Source organism: Anarrhichthys ocellatus, unplaced genomic scaffold, assembly GCF_004355925.1.
Source record: "Anarrhichthys ocellatus isolate YVR2014 unplaced genomic scaffold, GSC_Weel_1.0 scaffold3, whole genome shotgun sequence".
NCBI lineage: Eukaryota > Metazoa > Chordata > Actinopteri > Perciformes > Anarhichadidae > Anarrhichthys > Anarrhichthys ocellatus.
In genome coordinates, this window is record NW_022280033.1 from 7,037,757 (window position 1) to 7,059,831 (window position 22,075).

At 42.7% G+C, this 22,075-nt stretch overlaps 1 protein-coding gene across 2 annotated transcripts in view; it reads right to left on the reverse strand.

The window, feature by feature from the left end:
• The window catches only part of adam12b (ADAM metallopeptidase domain 12b), a 64,150-nt gene that overhangs the window by 17,820 nt on the left and 24,255 nt on the right, over positions 1-22,075 (reverse strand). For both annotated transcript variants that reach the window (XM_031873206.1, XM_031873195.1), the window contains exons 4-12: positions 17,897-17,975; positions 16,049-16,125; positions 15,152-15,341; positions 14,167-14,232; positions 13,347-13,418; positions 12,599-12,768; positions 11,811-11,895; positions 8,970-9,118; positions 679-856 (exon numbers count right to left, since the gene is read on the reverse strand). In XM_031873206.1, the coding sequence (XP_031729066.1) occupies positions 679-856; positions 8,970-9,118; positions 11,811-11,895; positions 12,599-12,768; positions 13,347-13,418; positions 14,167-14,232; positions 15,152-15,341; positions 16,049-16,125; positions 17,897-17,975 (1,066 nt within the window). The remainder of the gene's footprint in view (positions 1-678; positions 857-8,969; positions 9,119-11,810; positions 11,896-12,598; positions 12,769-13,346; positions 13,419-14,166; positions 14,233-15,151; positions 15,342-16,048; positions 16,126-17,896; positions 17,976-22,075) is intronic.

A 22,075-nucleotide genomic window follows, 5' to 3' on the forward strand; every position in this document is an offset into this window, starting at 1 on the left:
GCGGGCCATCCAGCGTGGCAGCCTGTCAAAGCACTGCTCGGAGACTGAGAGAAGGTGTGAGGTAAATAAAACACATATAATGGAGGCCTCGGGTGATTTGCTGAGCTTTTAGTTTTTTTAGTGTTTTTTTATGCCTTTAAGCCCAAAACCCAACGTCAATGTCAACAGAAAGTTCAACTTGGAGTTTGTTGTGGTTTGTTGGGGGCTCTGAGGGAGCTGTTGAGACATTCAGTGGTTCTGGATGATTGCTCACAGGACAGTTAGTGTTGTTCTCTTTAGACAATAGATTTTGTAAGGGGCGTATTAAGTTAGAAAAGTCCTTTCTTCTTCAGATTGGAGTATTTATATATAGATTTGAGGGGGCAGTTTACTGTAAGTATAAAGAACCATAATAAAAAATCTGCCTCGTTTGTTTGGGAAATTTGGGGAAAGGACCACCCATACACTTGTTCTGAATCACATTAACTACACTTCGCTGACTCTTGAGTCACCAAAGACATGATATTGATTTTCTGAACTGCTTTTCTGTTTTAACTTTTGTTTATCCAGCAAAAGCATTTTCTGTGTTCCGCACTGTTTGACATAGTTACACAGCGCTGCCCAGCACAACCACAGAGTAGGAGACTGATCCACTCCACTGAAGCAAGTCCAGATGACGGCATCTGTTCTCCGTCTTACCTCCGGCTCTCCGCAGTCACACTCTTCCCCCTCCTCCACGTAGCCGTTGCCGCACTGCTGGCCACCGTAGAGCACCTTGACCTCCGGCATGTTGTCCAGACACATGCCCACGCCTTTGTCCAGACTGGCAGCGAGGTCCTTCTTACTGCACGTACTGAACACTGTTGGGAATGGATACCTACGGGAAGAATGGAGGACCAAGGTTGACTGAAATGAAAGGCACAAAGAGACATGAAAAGACTGCGTGACGTGCCAAAAATCCTGCAGCGTGTGCTTTTACTGTTCAGAAACCAAAATGATCTGGAGAAAAGTGGACTCGTTCTGCTCAGCCTGAACACGGACCAAGGCTTTCAGTGGAACCTTTGTTCGATGTCCTCATTCAAGAGGCCTTTTCACACAAATGTAATGGTCTACTAACATTGTACTGCATGAGGTCCAGGTCAAAAGATTTCCAATCCCACTTGGTTCCTAAACGGCCTTTAAAAGTTTAGAGAACCATTTTCCCTGGCAGCCACATTTTCAGGAGCCATATCCCGGCACCACCGGGACCATTTTTAAGCAACTGACTGGAGGGAAGAGCGTGAGGAGGGGTGTGTTGGATGTGGATGACTTGTGTGTGTGTACGTGAAACCTTGATAGACCGAAAACCACATCATTTCTAACACATTAATTTCACTCCCTGGTATCGCTCACCTGAAGGGCTGACTAATGTCTAATTTAGTGAGGAAAGAAATTGGATTTTGTATTGAACATTTTATGACTTAAAGATGAAACTTTGTGATATGCCTTTAACAGCTGTGAAGCCTGGGGGGGGGGGGGCTTCTAGTCTACCAAAAATAAATAGGGAGAGAGAGAGAGAGCGAGAGAGAGAGAGAGGGGGAGTGAAAAACAAAAATAATCATGCACCAAGCTAATGGCATAAATCTTGTTGCTTTAGATGTGGGGCCAGAAGGGTGCCCGGGGCCCCTAAACTATCAGAAAGAGGTGCAAAAACAACAACAACAAAAAGGTACAAAAAGGCTAAAAGCAAGGGAGAAAGGGAGGAACCTAATCATTGACTGCTTAACCTAAACAACCAAAAAGTGAAGTAATACAACCACAAACGCAAAATGCCTTCAAAGAGACGTGAAGCCTTCGATTGCAGTTGTTTTGTGTCTCTTTCAGTCTGGATGTCCTTCTCCTATGTGGGTGGGATGGGGGGACTTTTACACTTCTGTGTTCAGGGACCCTTTGTCTCATAATCGATCCATGACTGTAGGACATTTGGAGTTACAAATAACAGCTATCTATTGGCAGTATTTCATATTAGAATAGTAGTAGTAGTAGTATAATAATAACGTTGTTTATTTGGCATTCATTTCTCACACTGAATCAACAATGTAACTTTTAAACCATGCCACAATCTGGTTCCCTCCTTTAAAACGCGTCTAAACCCGCCGCTGAGCTTAACCTACAGGCAGCATGACGCACAAGTCCCAGGACATACAGAACTACAACACAGTGCACAATAGCGACTCCACCAACCCTCTGACATCGTGCTTCATGCCAGCTAACACACAAGAGCAGCCTCACAGACGATCTGACACAGAAAAGCAGGCTTTAGCTCACACGGGCACAATGGGACCCAGCCGAGCTTCAAAAGGAGGAGCTACGGCCATCAGAGAAGATGGGCAGACGTGGCACAGAGTCAGCTGGTATCGGATACTTGAAAATCTTTACATCAGACGTGAATACACGTACTTATGCAGCAGTAGACCGACTGGGGGTCTCCGAACGCAACACGGCGAGTCTGCAAAGCTTGATGGGGCACATTTGTGAAAATTCGACATTACACAGTCGTTGTTCGTGGGACAGAGAGGGAGGTTTGTATGTGATGCTTTGCCTTTGCCTGAGGGGGATTTGGCTGCTGCAACTGCATGGATGTTTCACTGCCGTTAGTGAAACTACAGTGAAGCCGACTGTAGTGACTGGAGATAACGATGGAGGCATTCAACGGAAAATAAATCCGCTTTTTTTTTGTTGTTGAAGAGAACACAGAATTCCAGAGAACATAAAACACAGAAAAACATCCTCTTCCAACAGCCACCCTTGGGTGAAAGCGTTGCATCCACTTCACTCAGACTGTCCACCTTTGAGTGTCAGCTGCTTTCATCTCTCATTAACCAAAAGCCAATCTACCTGTTTCTGCCTGTCCCCTTCTGCTCCCATAATCCACTTGTTAAGAGTCTTTTTTTTTACCACCGTAACACACACACACACAGAAACAGCATTGCTGCCCTCTGCGTGGAGACTCCAGCACAAAATCAAGGATAACAAAACACTGGCGTGCTTTGGGATCTGCATGAGGGGCTGGAATATGTGTGAGGGGTAAACTAAGTCTGTTCTCAATAAAGTGGCATTAATGGTAAAGGTTGGGACGGTTGTCAGTTGGAGACATCGTCACCGAGGAAAATCCGGTTTCTTTGCACCAAATTCGACCCACATGAAAAGTATTAACAAGATCCAATGGATACATGTCTGTTGAAAACAACACAGATTCATTGCTACGTTTACGCCTTTGCTTTGGGTGAACTCTCTTTTGCAGACTATCGAATGATTTATCTTCTGAAACACTTTCAGCATAAACCAAAAGCACACTTTATTTTCAGGGTTAACCTGTCCAAGCATGTGTTCACTATCACAGTTATACTCTACAGCCCTCTTTTATGATTCACGATGTAAAATTAGAACTAAATATGCTAGCAAATGCCAAAGTTGAGTGAAGCCGACTCCCAAAAAATGAGAAAGTAATGCGATATTACTGATTGGTCTTTGAACGAGTGAAATTACATTTTAAACCAATTCAACACAGTGAGCCATTAAGATGTGCTCTGTCATTTATATGCTTGACAATTTGTAGCAGAGGGAACCTAAAAGAGCCATGGCGGGAGCCAAGACTCCATTCCAATTTAAATCGAAATTAACTTTCTTTAACTGATATCCAATGTGACCACTGACTGTGTATGAATATAGCTTTGATAAATCAGCCGCACCGCTAACTCGCCACCGACGTCCCTCCAGGTAACAGGTGCCCACTCCATCCTGGTAACAGGTGCAGTGTCAGCCTCACGAGGGGTCCGGGGACACTGCAAGAATATCTTCCAATAGCTTCTAAGTCATCCACCGTCTGGTTCAGTTCTTTACGACAATGAGCAGATACACCACAGGAGCTTACTGTTCAGACACTGATGAGCACAAATGTCTGGGGCTTTCAGTAGGAGGATGGAAATGACATTATAGGAACAGGAAGAGACAACATTAAATTACTGTTCACTTGGTTTGTGATGCAGACGCTGACTGTGGAAGGATGGAGACTGTTTAAGTGCAATGAGCAATGCAACAGGACATCGGCTTTTTGGTGAACTGTAATATACCATAAAACTGTCAAAGCTGTTCCAACCTTGGCAGAAATGCTGTTGTCATGTAGGACCCCATCACTCATAGTAAAAATGAAATTGGAAAACATGGTTATCAGGGCCTGTAGTATTCTTTTGTTTGTATGCAGTTAAATTGTGTACCTTCAGCGAGACCACAGCTAGATTGAAACAGCTAGATATTGCCCTGTATTTAAGGGCAATATCTCAGTCAAAATAAATGAAAAGGCTAAAAAGTCCACGATCAACTTGACACCACCAGGAAAAGGAGTTTTTTTCGATAAACCTACAGAAAGACGCACCGTAAATCAGCATCAGTCTGCAGTAGACAATGCTCTGTTGTATCACAGCTGAGACCACACGGCTGCTCTACTGTTCAGGAAATGAGCAGAGCATGAGAGTGTAGGTTTCCCTAGATAATATTAGCATAAAGCCCTGCACCCTCTCCAGGTGGAGTTTGCTGGGGTGGAACTAATTTGTCTGAGCACAAAAGTTATTCTCAGTCAGCTCCTTTATGTCTGTTGGCAATGTTTGAAAGGCAAATATGTCACGGCATCTTACAGCCTCATACATCTGTGATACTGTCGGAGGGAAATGTTTTGGTGCGGTGAGTGTAGCTGCCAAATCACAGAAACAGAGGAAAACAACATGCTTTTTACCGCACATCTCTATGGGAAACCTAATAGAAGATATCAAACATGGCCATTGTCATTCTACCCTCTACCATGTTGCCATGTCTGTTGATTTGTTTTAGAAAGGGGGATGTGGTTAAAGGGCTGCCCTGGAGTTCTCTTATATACAAAAAAAAGTTTGTTTCAGTGTTTAGTGTTACTCACCACAAAGCATTGCATGTATCCTTAAGCTATAAAAAAAAAACCTGTTGAATTGATTGCCTTACTCAAAAAACATTTGAAAGCCAATAAAAAAAGTATTTTGAATCCAGCATTGTTTTCATCGATGTTTACTAGCGTGCAGGCTTCTTCTTCCCTCTCTTTGTTGGCGTATTGTTGCATATCTTGGCACATTACCGCCATCGACACCAGTGGCAGGAATGAGTATCGCGTCACACACACATATGTGCGATCGAATCCACACATGATAAACAAAACAGGGACATACTTATACTGTAGTAATAGAGCCTATACATTCGTAATGATGACTGGAGGCCTTCATTCTCAGATAATGGACAGTAAAAATACTTTTAATTTCACAAAATTAAAGATAACAAAGAGGAAAAACAACATAAAGATATCCTTTCGGTTAAAAACATCTGCCCGAGCCCTTACACTGTCCTGAGATGCAGAGAAACAGTCTCCTTGTGCACCAGGCAGCTTTTCCCAGATCTAAATCCATACGTGCCGTGCAGATGACTCCTGTCACTTTGATGTTCTCGGCACGTGAGGCCAGCGGTTCCAGACGAGGACGAAACAGTAGACGCGTTGGTCACATGAGGGCTATGGAGGGCTTTTCTATTTGTAGGCTCTCTGGCTGACATCAAGCTGTCTCTTCTGCTCTCTAAGCTGCTCCAGAGACCGACATGCATTTAGTCCAAGCTAAGCAGGAGAGTCATGTCTGACCTTTAGGTAAATGTTAGGCTGCAACACTGGCAGGAGCCTTCGCTGATTAAATATGAGGAAGGAAAAGCAAAACACCAGCTAAATTCACTGTAAACATTTACACACCGGCGAGCTAACTAGCTCTCTCCCACTTCTCCTCAGCAGAATGTCTTCAGATTATGGCATTTTGTACCTCCTCACCTCACCTGCACTCTGTCATTTCCACGAGAAAATAACAAGACTCACAAGCCATTTCATACTCTGTTGACAAAAGGAAAGATTCACCTCTTGGCCTCAAAGTCCAGCTACAGTTCCCTGCTGGGCTTCACCTTTCTTCCCGGTAACACGTACAGACACAGGAAAGTGCTTTTGAGCCCTCTGCCCACGATCACATGATGCAACTCTTAGCTCAACTTTCCAAAAGAAATCCCACTTCCAAAATGTCCAACTTTGTTCCTCGCCCCCCCCTGTCCCTCAAATTTCCCCTCATTGTTATGAAATCTCTCGTGGCCAGACTTCACGGCCTCACACGCCTGTCATAGACGTCCATGTGTACCTAAACAATACCTTCAATGTCATCTTTCTCCTGTTTGTCTCTCAATCCCACCGCTATCTCTCTTTGTGTTTCTCTTCCTGCTCCACCACTGAGGGAGATAAAAGACAAATAAAGCCAGCGCTTCCTCGCTCTGCCTGTCCATCCAGGCATAAAGCGCCTCTCATCCTCGGTGCACCCCCGCCCCTGATTGCAGCTGGCAGCGACACTGATAATCACGTCATTTGGATGCAGCCCGTCCTCTCCTCCATTAGCAAGTCTAAGCTGGGAATATTCCAAACACACAGTCAAAGGAGCTACACCGCCTTACAACAATGTGTTTAACATTCTGAAGGCATCTGTGCTGAGGGTCAAAGGAAGATGCTAATATATTTATATATATAAATATATATGTATATAAAATAAAGAAATCAGATCTGTGATTGGGGAAATGAGTTCTAGATTTGGTTTATGAAATTATTGGTTTTGTGAACAGGAAACTGTGAATTTGGGACGATAGTTCAGGAAATTCATTATTTGGGAGATAACTGGCTATGTCAAGCTTGAACTTGGCTAAAGTCATACTTTTCATCTTTTAAGCTGGAATTTTTACCATGAAAACTTCAGACTAAGAGCTTGGCTCACAGTTTGACTGATATCATCTACAACAACATTGTTACTCTAGACAACACAGTTGATCTTACCCTTAACATCAAACGTCAAAACAAAGGAAGGAGATGTGAGATTTATGAGTTTAAAGCAGTATCAATTGATTTTTTTTTGGCCTCTTGGAAGACAACCAAAACGGTAAAGTTATGGACCGCAAAAACCAAAACAATGAGCTGAAAGACGTGACGGGTCCGTGGATTCACTGTCCGACATGTTGTCAAAGGACTAGAGTTGAAAATGAAACGGCTGGTTAACAGAAATGCTATGAAGTGAAATGCTGAGTTCGTTGACTTGATTGTAAATCAGTGAGCTCCATTAATCACCTTCACTGAGTACAAACATACAGACTGCAGTGAGCAATGCACAGTTCAAATATTGATAATTAAATAAGGAAATATTGATACTTGGAATCGGAGAATATTGCCAGGCAAAATGTCAGCGTGTCCCGCTGTGTATGGATTTATCTCATTGATTATGGAGGAGCGAGTTTCAGAATGAAAGGTCACTAATGACCTTCTCTCAACTATTAATGTGTCCGCTCTCATAATCATACAGCAGACACTGCCTAAAAGAAGCGACGGTGCTTCATAAACCTATTCTGTTGCAAAGAATTCAATAACAGCGTGACCCATTTTTCATCTCTGTAGATCATGCAGTCATTTTTCTAAAAGCTCCGCATGACATCATTTAGACATCTTTGGGCCGGCGATGAGCTAAAGCAAAGTCGTCATGTCTCTATGCAGAGTGCATATGTTAATACTGCACTGCATAAATCCAGTGGTGTAAAATAGAACACGAGTACAGCAGGATGAGCTCACAAGTGCCAGCGGCTTCAAAAACAAGCAGAGTTTTTGACAGTCCCCGCCCCCCCTGTGTTCTACTTGTACTGTGAAAGGTCATTCTAGTTTGTCTGGGACACGTCATGGACCGACATGTCCGTAGATAGTTACATGTTACATTATTGATGTGCTTTCTGTTCTGGATTCGTGGCATTTTTAAAGAATTGAACTCACAACTGTGGTTTTCTTCTACCGTGTCTCTCTGCTGATTTAAGAAAATGACTAAAGTCTACTTTTAATATGTTTAATGTTATGTATCTGCTCATTGCTCTAACAAAGTCAGCTTGTAAGACTTTTAAGATTCTTGTTAATCTAATACAAAATAGACCGCTAACAACTATATTTCCCCGTTTCTACATTTCTATACATTGAGCCTGTTGTCATCTGTCTTTCATCCACACATATTCATCAGCCGATAGTTATTTTAAACGCATAACATACTTAGACGATCTTGATACAGATCCCTGGACGATTCGTCGATGTAGCCTCATAAATCATCGACCACCAGCATGATTTAACCCCAGCGTGATTGTTAATGTGTGAGACAGATGTAAGCTAGGGTTGATGTTGGTCTGTGTGTGGTGGGTGGGTCCGTGTGAGCGGTTTCTTTGATTTGTATTTTGAAAAACTCAATAGCAACTGTGTCTTTCAGCCTTTAGTCTTTGTGCCGTGGAATCGTTCCTGACCACATTCATCGGTGGCTTGCAGGATTCCTCATCAGACAAACCAGACTGGCACCGGACCAGAAGTGAAATCTGGTATTGCGCTCTGGGTTCGCCTTATCGGCTTGCTGTTTACTAACAGTCACAGAGTCCATCACTTGCAGAAGCGGCGTTATCTCAGCATCCCAGGCAACACGAGCAGAATGCTAGAGCAGCTGCTTTAGTCTCAGGCCAAACTGTGTGTGTGTGTGTGTGTGTGTGTGTGTGTGTCTGAGCCTCCTCTCGCTCAACAACACAAACGATGGACGGATGAAAATGATCCAACCTGTAGAGCTGTCTTTTTTTGACTGTATAAGTAAGAAGAGATGTCCGAATTCATTAAGAAAAGTTACAATGGCAGACGTTTGAATCTCTTAGCTGTGTGGAACAAGGTTTTTAAAGGATAAATCATTGCACCCACAACAGAGACAAACAGCCTAAAGTCCTGATTTTAAACCTTTGAGCTAATGTTTTTAAATAGTCCAGCAGTATAAACGCTAATATCACATTTGTCTACTAAATCGTGAAGCTCGTACTCTCAACATGGATACAGTTTTGTATGAAAAAAGACAGAATCTCACCCCGTGGAGGGGGTCATGATGCAGCCTCCACGATCAACGGTCATCCTGCAGCCACAGCCGCGCTCTGGGGTGTCGTGGTTCATCCCAAAATTGTGTCCGAGCTCGTGTGCCAAAGTCACCGCTGCCCCCAGTGGGTTCTCGGAGTGATCCTGCAACGGGACACACCGGAACATGAGAACATGTTAGTCATCTGTAATGACAATACTAGAGGTAATTATAACTTTTACATCATTATGATTTTTGCAGGGATCTGTACCAAACAAAGATGTTTTCTTAAGTCTGGAGAATACGCTGTGTAGGACAGGACCTCTGTGCAGCACCACACTATTTATTTTGACACGCATTTCGCCATTAACAGATATTGTGCGTCCCGAGATTTGATAATTGCAGTAGGCCATGTTGCGATTTTTTGTTCAAATTTAAATTAATTTTCCACCTCTAGTTACTTGAGTAAGCTTTGAGCCAAGCCATACTGAAGTGCACTGTTACTCACAAAAAAAAGAGAAGAGAAGAGGGAAAAAAAGAAAACTAAACTCAAAGAAGACAATTTTTAAGCAGCAGATTCCCAAAACAGTTGGGTAACCGTCCAATCTGCCACCTCATCATTCTTCTATTACTCATTCTCCTCACGGAGGCCTGAATTCATCTGCCATTCCATTACCCCTGCAGACCCAATCATAGCCGCCGCTAGTAGAGACAGCGACTGCAGTCGGCTCCACAAACCTAGCTCCGTGTGACTCGCTGCTGCATTGATAAGCAAGAAAACTGCACTTCACAAGGCAGCCGGAGATGGAGAATGACGAGGGAGAGGTGGAAGGTTTGCAGTCAGACGGGTCGGGAGACAGATAGAGACGGGGGAGTTTGAAGGGTGACTGAGAAAGGAAGTCAATGTAGTTCTGTATGTGTGTGTATGCCAAGGTGAGACTGGAAAAGGGACAAACGGATAAGGATGAATGACATAATTATAGTCCCCCATCAACTTCCAATAGAATCGTCTCGGGATAAAATGATCATTGTGTTTCAACAGCTACATACCACTGTTTGAATCAATTATTGTGGACAAATTGTAATTAAAAGGTACACAAAATGAGGTGTTAAAGTGTTTAATACGTAACAGTGGAACACAGTTAAACACACTTTACGTGTGATTTTGCAGACATTTCCCACATTGATATCGGACACATATTCTTATCTTTTTTTGTGACATTGACATTATTGTGACATTTTGCTTCTTCACATTCTGGCAGAGAGTTAGATCAGAAGAATGATACCAATCTCATGTACGAAGCTGCTGTCAGCAGCCGGTTATCTTAATCCATACACGAACATCTGTGACTGTGAGTAGCCCCCCTGTACTTTAGACCAGAAAAGCATGTTCCAGCCTTACGACAGATAAATGCTGTATAACTGGTGGCATGTTGGTTATATGCTACATTCTCAATAACGTGCATGATTCAGCAAACCTGGTAACCTCTCTCCGACGTAGCTTCAGTATATCTTACTGCAGTATTCAAATCTTTTCACCGTGAGAAACACATGCTTCCTTTGAAAACTGGGTCATAAGTCAAAGTTGAAGGCAAGTCAAGCTATTTTCTACTGTGATTACAGAGCAGCATCGTGGGGAGATGCACCCGGCCTTCTAACAAGAGGGATGGGAAAACTTCTTCCTCTGCTACAGTCATGTTTATCAGCGTGTGTCTCAATGTGTGTGTGTGTGTGTGTGTGCAATTCGTGCCTCCTCACAAAAATAAAACTAAAGTTATATCAGAGTCAGCAGAAATGGATGAAACTCTTAGAAGCCACAGTCATTTCTTTTGAAGCAGCTATTCAGCCATTGTTGTGATAGTGAGCATTTGATAGTGTCGGTTACAAGAAACGCTCAGATAATCTTTCTGATCATTTTCCCGACCATGTGAGAAAGTAACTTTGTGCAGAATACCGCATAATAAAACAGGGGGATATTGTTCACTGTTACAGTTTAAACCAAACCATTCACATTTAAAGACTCATGTGAGTTTAATGGCAAAATGAGTAACATTATGTCGTTTACACTGGAGGAACATGTGGACCAGATATAGGACTTGAGGCTGATTAACACATGGCGGTGTATGGTTTGAGAAATGGTTCCTGTCATCTGGCCGCCCTCTAACTGGTTACATGGCCCTTTAATCTCGGGCCAAACCATCTGCTATCTGTAAGTAATGGGGAAGACAAACATCTGGAGCAGAAAACATATCTATTAATGGTGGGGATACACATCTGGACTTGGTGCATCGGCACTGGGCTGATATCCACTTTGTGATTTGGCATGGGTATCAAGTGCTACATCAGGCACCCGACAGGCAGCTAATTTACTATGTACAATCATTTTTGTGTACCAGGGGTGACGCACAGTTGAGTGTAAAAAAATAATAAAATGTGGGCTCTGTGAGAGTTGGTATAAACAATTTATCACATCTAATAAAAATGTAAATGTGATTTTGTTCAAACAATGTGGCCTTTGATTTACCTCTCGGCCCCACCGAGCCATTTAGACAGCATGATGGAATGATGGGATGACTTCAAATGACCTTAGAAAGGAGGGTGCGTATCCCTCTGATAGCACATTTTTTTTACATATTCCTTTGTGGTATTGATGAGACCGTGAATGTTGAGGGAGTGCCAGCACAAATATTATTAGGGTTTAAAAGCATGACTTCCTGCCAGCAAACAGTAAAAAAAACACCTTTTTTGTCTGGATTGTGTTAGCCTGCTGAATCTGAACAATGTCTACACTGATACAATCTGGCTACATAAGGGAAGAGGAGGGTGGGAGCAGCAAGGATATTTTTTTATACTCACCATGACAATGCCTCCGGACTGCTCCACTGTGCACATGCTCATAATGGGCGCCATGCCAATGGTGGTGCCCTGGAAGTAAACCCCGCTGCAAAGGACAGAAGCAGGGTGGGAAGGACACCGTACGAGAAAAGAGCTCAGATCTACAGCACTATAACAGCTGTTGTGCATTTCTTCAGCTTGTCACCCACAACGTGTTTATTGTTGACACCAACTTCCTACCAGGTTCAGATGTTTGGAAATACAATATGTTTTAAAACAACCATATTATTATCTACACTTAAAAATACTATATTCTGGAAGTATCCACATGCGAGGAGAGGTTTCATAATGCTAGCTCAACCAAAGATAAACGCATGGAAATTTAATATACAGAGCCATATTTTACATGAGTGGGTATTTTTGAAGGCAGCTCTATAACAGTAATAAACGAGATAAGATCTTTGAGTTGTGATTGTATTATCATTTTAATCTTTTTATTGTCAGATGTTTGGTTTGATATAGAATCATGTAAGGGTGTGTATTTACTGTATATTCTGATATGGAGCCCAGGAGGAGTAGTTGCAAAGATGGCAGCTACTGGAGATCCAATTAAACAATAAATAAACCTCCAGGTAACCACATAGTCTAGTTAATTAATGGGGAACAATGGCTGACTGGGCATTAAAAACCCATGGTATCTTCTGGGAAATGGTTAGCACTAATGTAAATTATAAGTGACATAGTAGCTAATGGCCCTTTAAGGGTCGGTTATCGTGTGTACCAATAACATCACTGGGCTCAATACCCACCTTATCAGTTGAGCATTGTCATGAGGTTTCTGGGGCAGCAGTTTGACTTTCCGCCAATCTAGGAACTCGTGCAGGGTGGAGAAGGGATCCTGGGTGATGGGACATTTATCAGAGTCACTCCACACCTCCAGACCCACCAGAGCCACCCGGATGTTCAGGGCCCTGTAGAACTGTTGATGAGCAGGGAGTCAGTGTGGAATAGAAAAGGCCAGAGGAGCTATAGAGTTTAGGTTACGTGAATGATCAAAGACTTTCAAAAAGATGTGTGAGACACTTTCACCTTTGGTTTCTTAGTATGGCAGCCCTGAGTCATGGCCGTAGAGTAAGAACTGGATACGCACAGCCGCTCAGCCTTTCTTACAACTTTTTGTCATATGTGGGTGGAGAGCGACTGGATTGAATAGGCTCCATCTTGGGGTCTGGTATCCAGTTCTTATTATACATCCATGTCCCTATTAAATGAAAGTTCCTATGTGCATGAGAGCGTCTCTTTTTATGTTTTTCACTTGATCAGTGCATGTCTTCTTCATGTCTTTATCTATGCCTCCCTTAAGTAAATCCATCTGCCCACTGCATCTGCTAGCTATAGATCCATAGCTAGAAGAGGTTCTGGACAAACTGAAAGCAGCTGTTTTCGTGGGATATTAATATATCACACAGTCAACCCATTAATCTCTGCTGCCAGTAATATTTCTATTTAAATAAAGTGATTTATCCCTTCTGTGCAAACGGGGAGAGGTTGTTTTACCTTGTCCACGTAATTGGCTATCTCTGCCAGTCTCTGTTTCACCTTTTCCACGTCCCTCCCCTGTTTCTGAAACTGGAAAACAAAAATGTGATGAAAAAGGAGCATTTACACCCAGAAGTAGAGACGCTGATGAGGACGTGAATGACACCGTAGTTACAGTCATTTTCAGAACTAAAAAGCATGAAAGAACACAGGACACCCACAAAGGCAATACGTTTTCCTGAGTGTTAGGCAGCTTGTCAAGCTGTGACCATCTGGATCTAGAAAAATCTCCTAGTGTTAGAGAGACAAATGGCAAGGCCACAGGGAGCAGGTGTATTGGCAGATCTGACAGCCGGCAAAGCTTTTGATCCAAACTGCAGCAAAGTCAGACTTACTATTCCTACCCTACTGTGAATCCACCTGCGCTGGTGCTGGACTTCAACAACGTACTTGATCCCCTATTATCCTTTTGTTTCTTTCTTTATTTCCTTTTGCTTTCCATTCAGGTCGGGGGCATTAGCAGAGGGCCGCTAGGAGAAAAACCCCACAATGAGCTTGTCAGTGCTTATGGGAGACTCTTCTGTATCCACACCGCTTTTTCTGGTTTCCTGTCCGGCCGGCTGGGGAATCGTTCAGCACTTCCTGTCAAAACGGAGCCTCTGCCACAAGACCACACTGCTTGTTGCACACTGACCTAATTCAGCAGCCTCAGTGGGATCCGCTCTACAGTTACTACAGCGTACCCTGATTTCCTTCTGCTTATAACATGAAGGGTTGCTCTAATGTCAGTGTGTAGTTGTCTGTTGTTCAAACACTCTATTTGGAAATGTTGCATTACCTCTCTGTTGTCTGCAACAATGATCAGCTCAACGTACTTGGTTGTCTTCTGAGCGTACCTTTTATGCTGAAGGAACAAACAGAAATGCTGCATGTTAGAAATATTTTGAGATTTGTTAAAGAAAATGTTTTTCAAGGACTTTTGCCCACTTCTTCCTCCTTAATTAGAGTAACAAACTTGGCCTACCAAGTATGGTATGGGTACTTTTTCAAGCACTGGAAAATAGCAGTTTTTGTAATAAAAAAACTTAATTGGTAAGCTTTAGATATGCTGGTAGGCCAAGTTTGTTACTTTTGGAAATAGCCAATTGACTGTTAGCTGTAGATTCATATTTAACATACAGATATGAGACATAATTGTGTAATTTAACTCTTGGCAAGAAAGTGAGTAAATAGGCAAGTTTCCCTAAAAGCTACTGCGAAGCCAGCAGCATTTCTATCTCGTTTCCCAGGACATTACACAAAGCATGCCGGGTCATATGGCCATATTCATTGATCTTTTTGCCCAAATAACCCGTCTGCTAAGGCAGAACTGATGCTCTTCTCAAATTGCAACGCCCAGATATTACTCAGGGGTCATTAAGTACTGCATGTTGGTACGTTTTACTTCCTGACTCAAATGGAGTTTTTAATGCTTGGGAATAGTGGCAGATGGATGCTGCACCTGCTCCATGCAAATCCTTGGCCAAACCTGCATGGTCCCTCTACTTTGGGCTCTAAGCAAAGATAAAATGTGTCAAGCTCATGGCAACACCCTCTGGGAACTTATCCAAACTGGTCTACTTGCCAGTTTGCTGATCTTTGGTCAAACGCCCATTTATGTTTCATCAAGTGAGTGTTAGCCTCACCCTTCAGAAATATTTGACAATTAAATACAGCAAAAAAATCTGCTCAGCTTCATGACTATGTAGTTTTGGAGTGTGATATCCACATATCCATAGCTCTAATACAGCTTCTGCAATAAAAAAACATAATACAAATCTCACCCTTGTGTGGAAGGACTGAAAGGGGCTTTTGATGTGGTTTTCAGGGGCAACAGAGGACATGTTGAAGCCATGGCCGCAGGCTCCTGGGGTCATTGTGAGTTCTTCCACCCGGTAGATGGAGTGGGCACCGGTGTCATGTCCCGATACCGGCTCAATGATGAATGTCTTGTTTACAAGTGCGATGAAGCCTCTGCAGAGACAGCAGAGCAAGTCTGAAAACAAAGCCTGAAAGCATAACCAGTCACCCAAACCCACAATTTGACTGAATGTGGCTCACCTCTAATGGAATATGCTACAATTCAGGTGGCACTTTCTTTCTACAGGCTCACTTTTACTGGAGTCAAACTATAAAAGATTGTATTTTGACAACAGGGCCAAGCCACACAGAGCTTCTAAACATTGACCTTGTGATCATTAGAGCTCCTCGTGGCTTTATGCACAAAAGCTCCATAAAATTCACAAAGTTCTTCAGCCTTCTTTATGTGCACTTTGTCGCTGAAATAATCTCATTTTTCAGATCATTAGTATTCCTAAATTGTCCGTCAGCTATCGCATTGATAAAATGGCAAACTAAACACTTTCTGTTTCCAAAAATGTTTCCTTGCTGTATAATTAAGCAGGAGATGACATTGCGGTCATTAGCAGCAGCAAGAAGCCAATTACTGCCAAAACGATATTAACTGGATGCCTCTGTGGACAAAGACAATGAGGCGTGACATTTCCTCCAATTCCTACGAGTCACACACCAACTTACTGACAGCGGGCTTAAGGGGCTAAAGAGCAATGGGCTGCTGTGCAGAGTGACTTAAGTAAATACAAACATTGCAGCGGCAAATAGCGCTTAAAGGGCAGCGTTGAGATGCTGCTTGAATACAAAATGATGCTTATGTTTCTTACCGAAGGCCTGTGCAGGTGCTGAGGGTGACATCGGAGTCCGGATGCGCCTGCACTTCCCCGTGGTAGTAGCAGTTATTCTAAAAGAGGTAGATTTTGTATTTAAAAAGGGAAGTATGATGTTCATTTTCACATTCATACATCATCTTTACATGATTTAATGTTCAAAACATTATTTTTCTCATACGGTCTGTCTGAATACACTCTGTATCAGACTGAAAACACAGTCGTCCGAGCACAAGGAGAGCAGAGGAAGCGACTCTCGTTAAGAGGGAGCACACACCTCTATTTACTGTCTAGAAGCACTCCGGGCCTCTTAAATCAACTGTCATTAGTCACTACGCCGACCATCTCTCATCTCAAATATTGAACTGCGGGAGGAAATACTTTGGGGTTAGATTCTTTTTTTTCTGCAGTACAGTGCAAGTTACTGAGCCAGGTGGTGCTGGAAGGGAGATTCATTCCATTTAGTGTAAAAAAAATAGAGCAGCTACAAAGGCTCTGTGCTTAGGCGATGCTTGACCTAGATTAGTTCACCTTTTTATACAAGAACACAGGCAGGGGGAGTGATTGTCTTCCTCAGTTATGTGTCAGTGACTTTTAAAGTAGCTGAATGCATTCCAAGGGAAATATGTTATAAGCTCATTTTTTAGATTTCCTGAAGCTACACAAAGCAGAGCAGAGATGGAACGCATCTCCATTAACCCCTTACAATCCGGTTATATTCCTCCTTAAGTGGCTTTAAGGTTGGAAGAATAATTAACACTTCCCGCTCCGGTTTATCTTATAGGTGTTGACTTGTGTGCTAGAGCAGACGCAGCAAAGTCATTATATTTAGATTCTTCCGTCTTAGATAATTCATAAAACGGCAGAGTATATTTACCTCTTCACATCTTTCCGTTGCACCCGGATTAACACATGGATGATTGCAGTTCAGTGACAGCAGGTGGTGAAATTGTGCCGCTGCGTAAAGCTTATCTAAGACAATACAGTATGTCTATTTGACAGCCTGATGCAATGCTTGCAGCATCATTCCCACTCAAGATTAAAGGCGAGAGCGAGAGAGAGTGGAAAACAATGTTTGTATAACTTTGCAGGGAAATAGACCTGTCAGCCATTGCCAAATTACCAAACATTTCTCCTCCGAGTTGTAAGCGGCAAACTGTCCTCACCACCGTTCAATTAAACACTGATTGAATTAAACCGCAAAAGATCAAAAGAGTCTGTTAAGTAAGAAAGAAAGAGAGAATGCTTTTCAAAGAAACGTTATCCTATGGCTGCTTTCAACCTAAGTTCAAATAAAAAATACCTCCATCATACAATACAGAACCAGTTCTGCCACAGTGGCACAGTGAGAATAGCTTCGACAAGTACTCAAAACTCAAATTGAACATCAATCTCTTCTTCATTTTCAAGAGTAGCAGGCACTCTTCTGCTTAACACGGCCAGCATGCACATGGAACAGAAAGTGAAAAGTACTCCGGAATAGATCAGCTGCTAAAAGGGGATTCCATAATGAAATCCTGATGGCCATGTTGGCTGAAAACCAGCCGGCATAAAACACAGCTTATCATGAAGTAGGCCACAGGATGGATGTGCTGGTCACCAACAGCCAGAGGTTTCCAAATGCACATGGTTGACATTATAGCTGAGAATAAGAAACAATCAAAATAAACTATCTATTTTCAATCCTACATTAGGTTCAGTGTAGATCATAATCTAGAATACCGATCCTCTACAAGTAAAAGAAAACATCTGTCTTCGTGATCACTTTTAAAGGGTCACTTTTTTACAGCGTCACTGCACGTCAACTCGACCGTAAATGTCAAAAGCACTTGAGTGTCACCGTACCGTGAAGTTGTGAGCACCGGTGACTGCACTTCCATCCTCCCGGTAATGTGTCTCAGTGTAATGGCCTGCAAAAAGACCCCTAAGAAGAGAGAGAGAGAGAGAGAGAGAGAGAGAAAACACATCAAACACCCAGGTATTTATTCAACACTGTGAATGTGAAGTGAAAAAAGTCTGTGTTTTAAGACAACTAACAAAACTCGACCTTTAGTCGACTTTTTTTAGTGTTGCTTGTGAGGATTTGGGGGATAATGTGGATGACTTGCGTAGCATTCTGAGGCCAGGAGAGACTTTTCCTGTGGATGTATGAGATGTGAATTTATTGTACGTGTCCTTGAATCCCCTGGCATTCTGAATCCCTGCTGAGGGAATTATTTCGCGCACGTAGGTTTGTGGTGCACATGAGTGTGTGTGTGTGTGGACACATTTTAAACTGTGTGTCCGCGTGTGTGTGTGATGGTTCTCCTCCAAGGGCCATGAGCAGATGGACGCAGAGAGCCCCACCCCGAGCATTGGCAGAGGAGCAGCAGGAACACCCATCTCTTGCAGCTGCATAATCGCACTGACATCAGGCAGGATGAGCTCAGGTCGCATGAATGTGTGTGTGTGTAAGAAAGAGAGAGGGAGTACTAGCAGGTGAGAAGGTAACAGCAAATGAAAAATTAAACTCTGAATGTGACATGATTCCTGTCCAAAATGTATTTTTTTTTTTTTTTTAAAAGCACAAGAGATGAACATAAAGCAATAAAACAAGCAGACAAAACGTTTCAGAACGATGTCACAAGTTGTCTGACATTCTTTTCTGCAGAAAACACGAGATGCATTAAAGACAGAGGAGGAGATGGAGAGGATTTAAAAAAAACTGGGAGGCAGTGTTTGTCCAAATCACAGCGGAAATCATTCATATCCCACAGCGCTCTGATATCCCACAAAGCTCGCACGGACCAAATTAGATGAGGGTGGATTAAGCCAATAATGTACGTTGTTACACACTTCAGGACAATTTCATATCTTATCTGTACATTCAAAGTTCATTTTCTATGACCCGCTTAAAAAAGGATCCATCCTCCGCGGACCGAGCCTGACCACATTTAACTACATTAAATACTTATTATGGCTTTAATGTGCCTTATCAGGCTATTAGCGAGTTCTTAAACCAATGTGATAAGCTGGCGGCCGGTAATCACTTTAAAGAGCCCGGTATGTCTCATTAAAAATGGATGACACATCAGAGGCTAGCGTGTGGAAAAATGGAAAAATCCCCAAATAGGCATCTTTATACTTAACTTGCAAAAAGCAGTGTTTGAAAAGGGACAGTGATAAACAACCACTTCATGAAAACACCAGTGCAAAACTGTGATGTTTTTTTTGTTGAAAGGAGGGCAAATTCAATATGCTCTAATACGGGATGTGTTTGCAGTAAAGACAGGATTTGTGTCATTTGGGCGGTAATTCCAACGCAAATGCTCACGTGCCGTACTTTGAGGGCACGTTTGGGAGCAGCGTGGCCCCCGGTACTACAACACACACTGTATTAGAGCTGCAGCTCTTACATTGTGGGATCGGCCTGTAATCAACTCCTTGGCAGGAGTACACAGCTTTATGAGGCCGTGAGGGTTTGCTGTGTGTTTGAGAAGAGTTTGCTTTTCCCTGTTAGCTCTGTGATGTGGGGTTGTGTACCTCACACAGCTGGAAAGGACCCCTTGGTTCTCATTTCTTTACAGCTCTACCGTGTTCCCTCTTTGCCTTTTTACTGACTGAAATACATCGGAGTGGTTGGACTGACTGCAACATTTTAAAAAACAGGCCTTGGATTTACTTTCTCCTGAGTGTATTCTAAACAAGATTTGACATTTTCATTGAGAGCAGATAGAGAATGTCATCCCCACTGCACCCGAGACGTGTTGGTCGTGTTTAACCACTGAAGCCGGTTGGAGGAGGAGGAGGAAGGCGAGGGTGCCGTTTCTCTCTGAATACCAGAATACTTTCATGTGCTTATACCGACCTATTCTAAGCAACAACTACCCACCTCCATCCCTGTGTTTGGCTAGAGGAACGTGCAGCTAATCAAATACAGTTTAGATGGAGAATGGCAGATGAGAATTGGTCTGATGAAATATACATATATTCTTTTCTGACTTTCTTTTCCAAAAATGTTGAAAAAACGTTTTCATCAAATGTATAAATCTCCTCTAATAGCTCGAGTCGATGCTCCTACGTGTGTGTTGCGATTCATTAGACAGTCTAACGTCTAATTAAAGATTCACTAATAGTCGCCCAGGTTAATTGTGATGGATGAGGGGCTCTATAATGGAGTCTCTGGGAGTAAGAAAACACAAATTTCTCTTCAAAAATAATCCCTCATCTCTTTTTTTTAGCATCTTTATCATCAAACTGGTCTTCAGAATTTATTGGATTTCTCTGAAAATTAATTCAGGGCATTAATTATTGACTATTTTCTCAAAGCCAGATGAATAGCTTTCGAAATTGTCCTTTAGAGTCTCGTGTGTTGTCCGCGCTAATGTTGTTTGAACAAAATTAGGAGTCTGATTTGCTATTTATACTAATAGTCTCAGATGAACAAATGTTCCTGTTCCCTTTCTGTCTCTTGGCATCAGTGGATAGCTGACATACAGTACATCCGACTCAACAATCAATGAATGGCTGCCGCAGATATGAATATCACAAAGCAGCGACCGGGCAGAAAAAAACCTCATTACAGTCTGTTGCTGTTGTTGAGTTTCATTTGAAAAGAACAAATCAAACCGAACTTTCTTTTTCTTTCAAAAAGGTACAGTGTTCTGTGCAAATGTAAAGCGCTGAGCCTCATTTCCATACATGTGACTCCATGCCTCATGTCATAATTCACCATTACACAAAGCCCCTTGAGCACGAAACCATTTGAGAGAAATGTGGCTCCTCTCGCAGTCTCTCTGCTTCCTTTGAAGGCTGCTAACTTCAGTGATTTCTTTTAATCCCTTCTCCCCCACGAGCCTAACCCTAAGCCTTCATATAGCTGCTACGTAGGGTACCGTATGCCGAACTTGAAAAAGAGCACACTACTACAGAAGGGAAGAGAGATAAAGAAAGAGGAGGAACTAAAGAGGTGTGGTTGACAAGTTTAATTCTATTTCCACATACGGCTGGCGTTCCAAATTGATTTACATACAGCTCAGTGTCCTATCGGCTTAGGCTTGACTGTAGCGGGAGCGCTGGAGTGTACAAAGACAGCGAAGCCAGAGGAAACCAGGGAGGGAAGGAGATGAGGGAGGGAAGGAGGGAGGAGTGGAGGGAGCGAAACACAAAAATCCCCTGAACTCCAGAATTAGAGGAGTGCCTTCGTTCACTCAGCTTCTCGGGCTGCCAAAGATAACTCAAGTACATCTGTGCTTCTCTGGGTAACAACCACATAACTGTAGCTTGTGAAAATACAGTAAGTCAAAAAGAGGAATCCGTTTGGTAACGGGCTTCCCAGTATCTTCGTGTCCTTTATCTGTGTTGAACTAGGTTTATCGTGTAAAGCAACGCTAGCGGTTCTGTGAGACAGTATTCAGGCACAGCAGTGCTTTGATCTTAACGCTAACGGCAGTTTATACTAACGAGCTCTCAATGTCAACGTTAAGATGCTAATGTTTAGCAGGTATACATTCTATCGCCTTAGAATAATCTGCTAATTAGTACAGATCACAGTTGAGGCGAATGGGAACGTCATTAGTTTTGAAAGGTGTTTTAAACACAAAAGTTATAACAAGTCTTCCTTTGGGTAACATGAATATGTGTCCAAAATTCCATGCAATCCATAAAATAGTTTTCGAGCCATTTCACACCAAATGCAGGCAGATGTATCCTCTTGGAACAATGAATGTCTGCACCAGATTTCATGGCAATCCAACCAACAGTTGTTGGGATGTATTCCTTTTAACCGAATATGCAAACCTCATGGTGGCGCTAGAGGAAAAGCCAGTGGTTCACCAAAGTCATTAGTATACATCCTCTGGGGCCCATGAATGTCTAGAAAATCATGGCTTTCCATATTATACTTGTGGAGATTGTTCAGTCTGGACCACAGTGGAATTGGACAGAAAGACCAGCTGAGCGTATGAGTCCCTCCACTCCAAAGTTACATCCACGAGACAGCAGACGAAAACATGTCAAACACAAACGATCCTGCAGGCAGCAGAC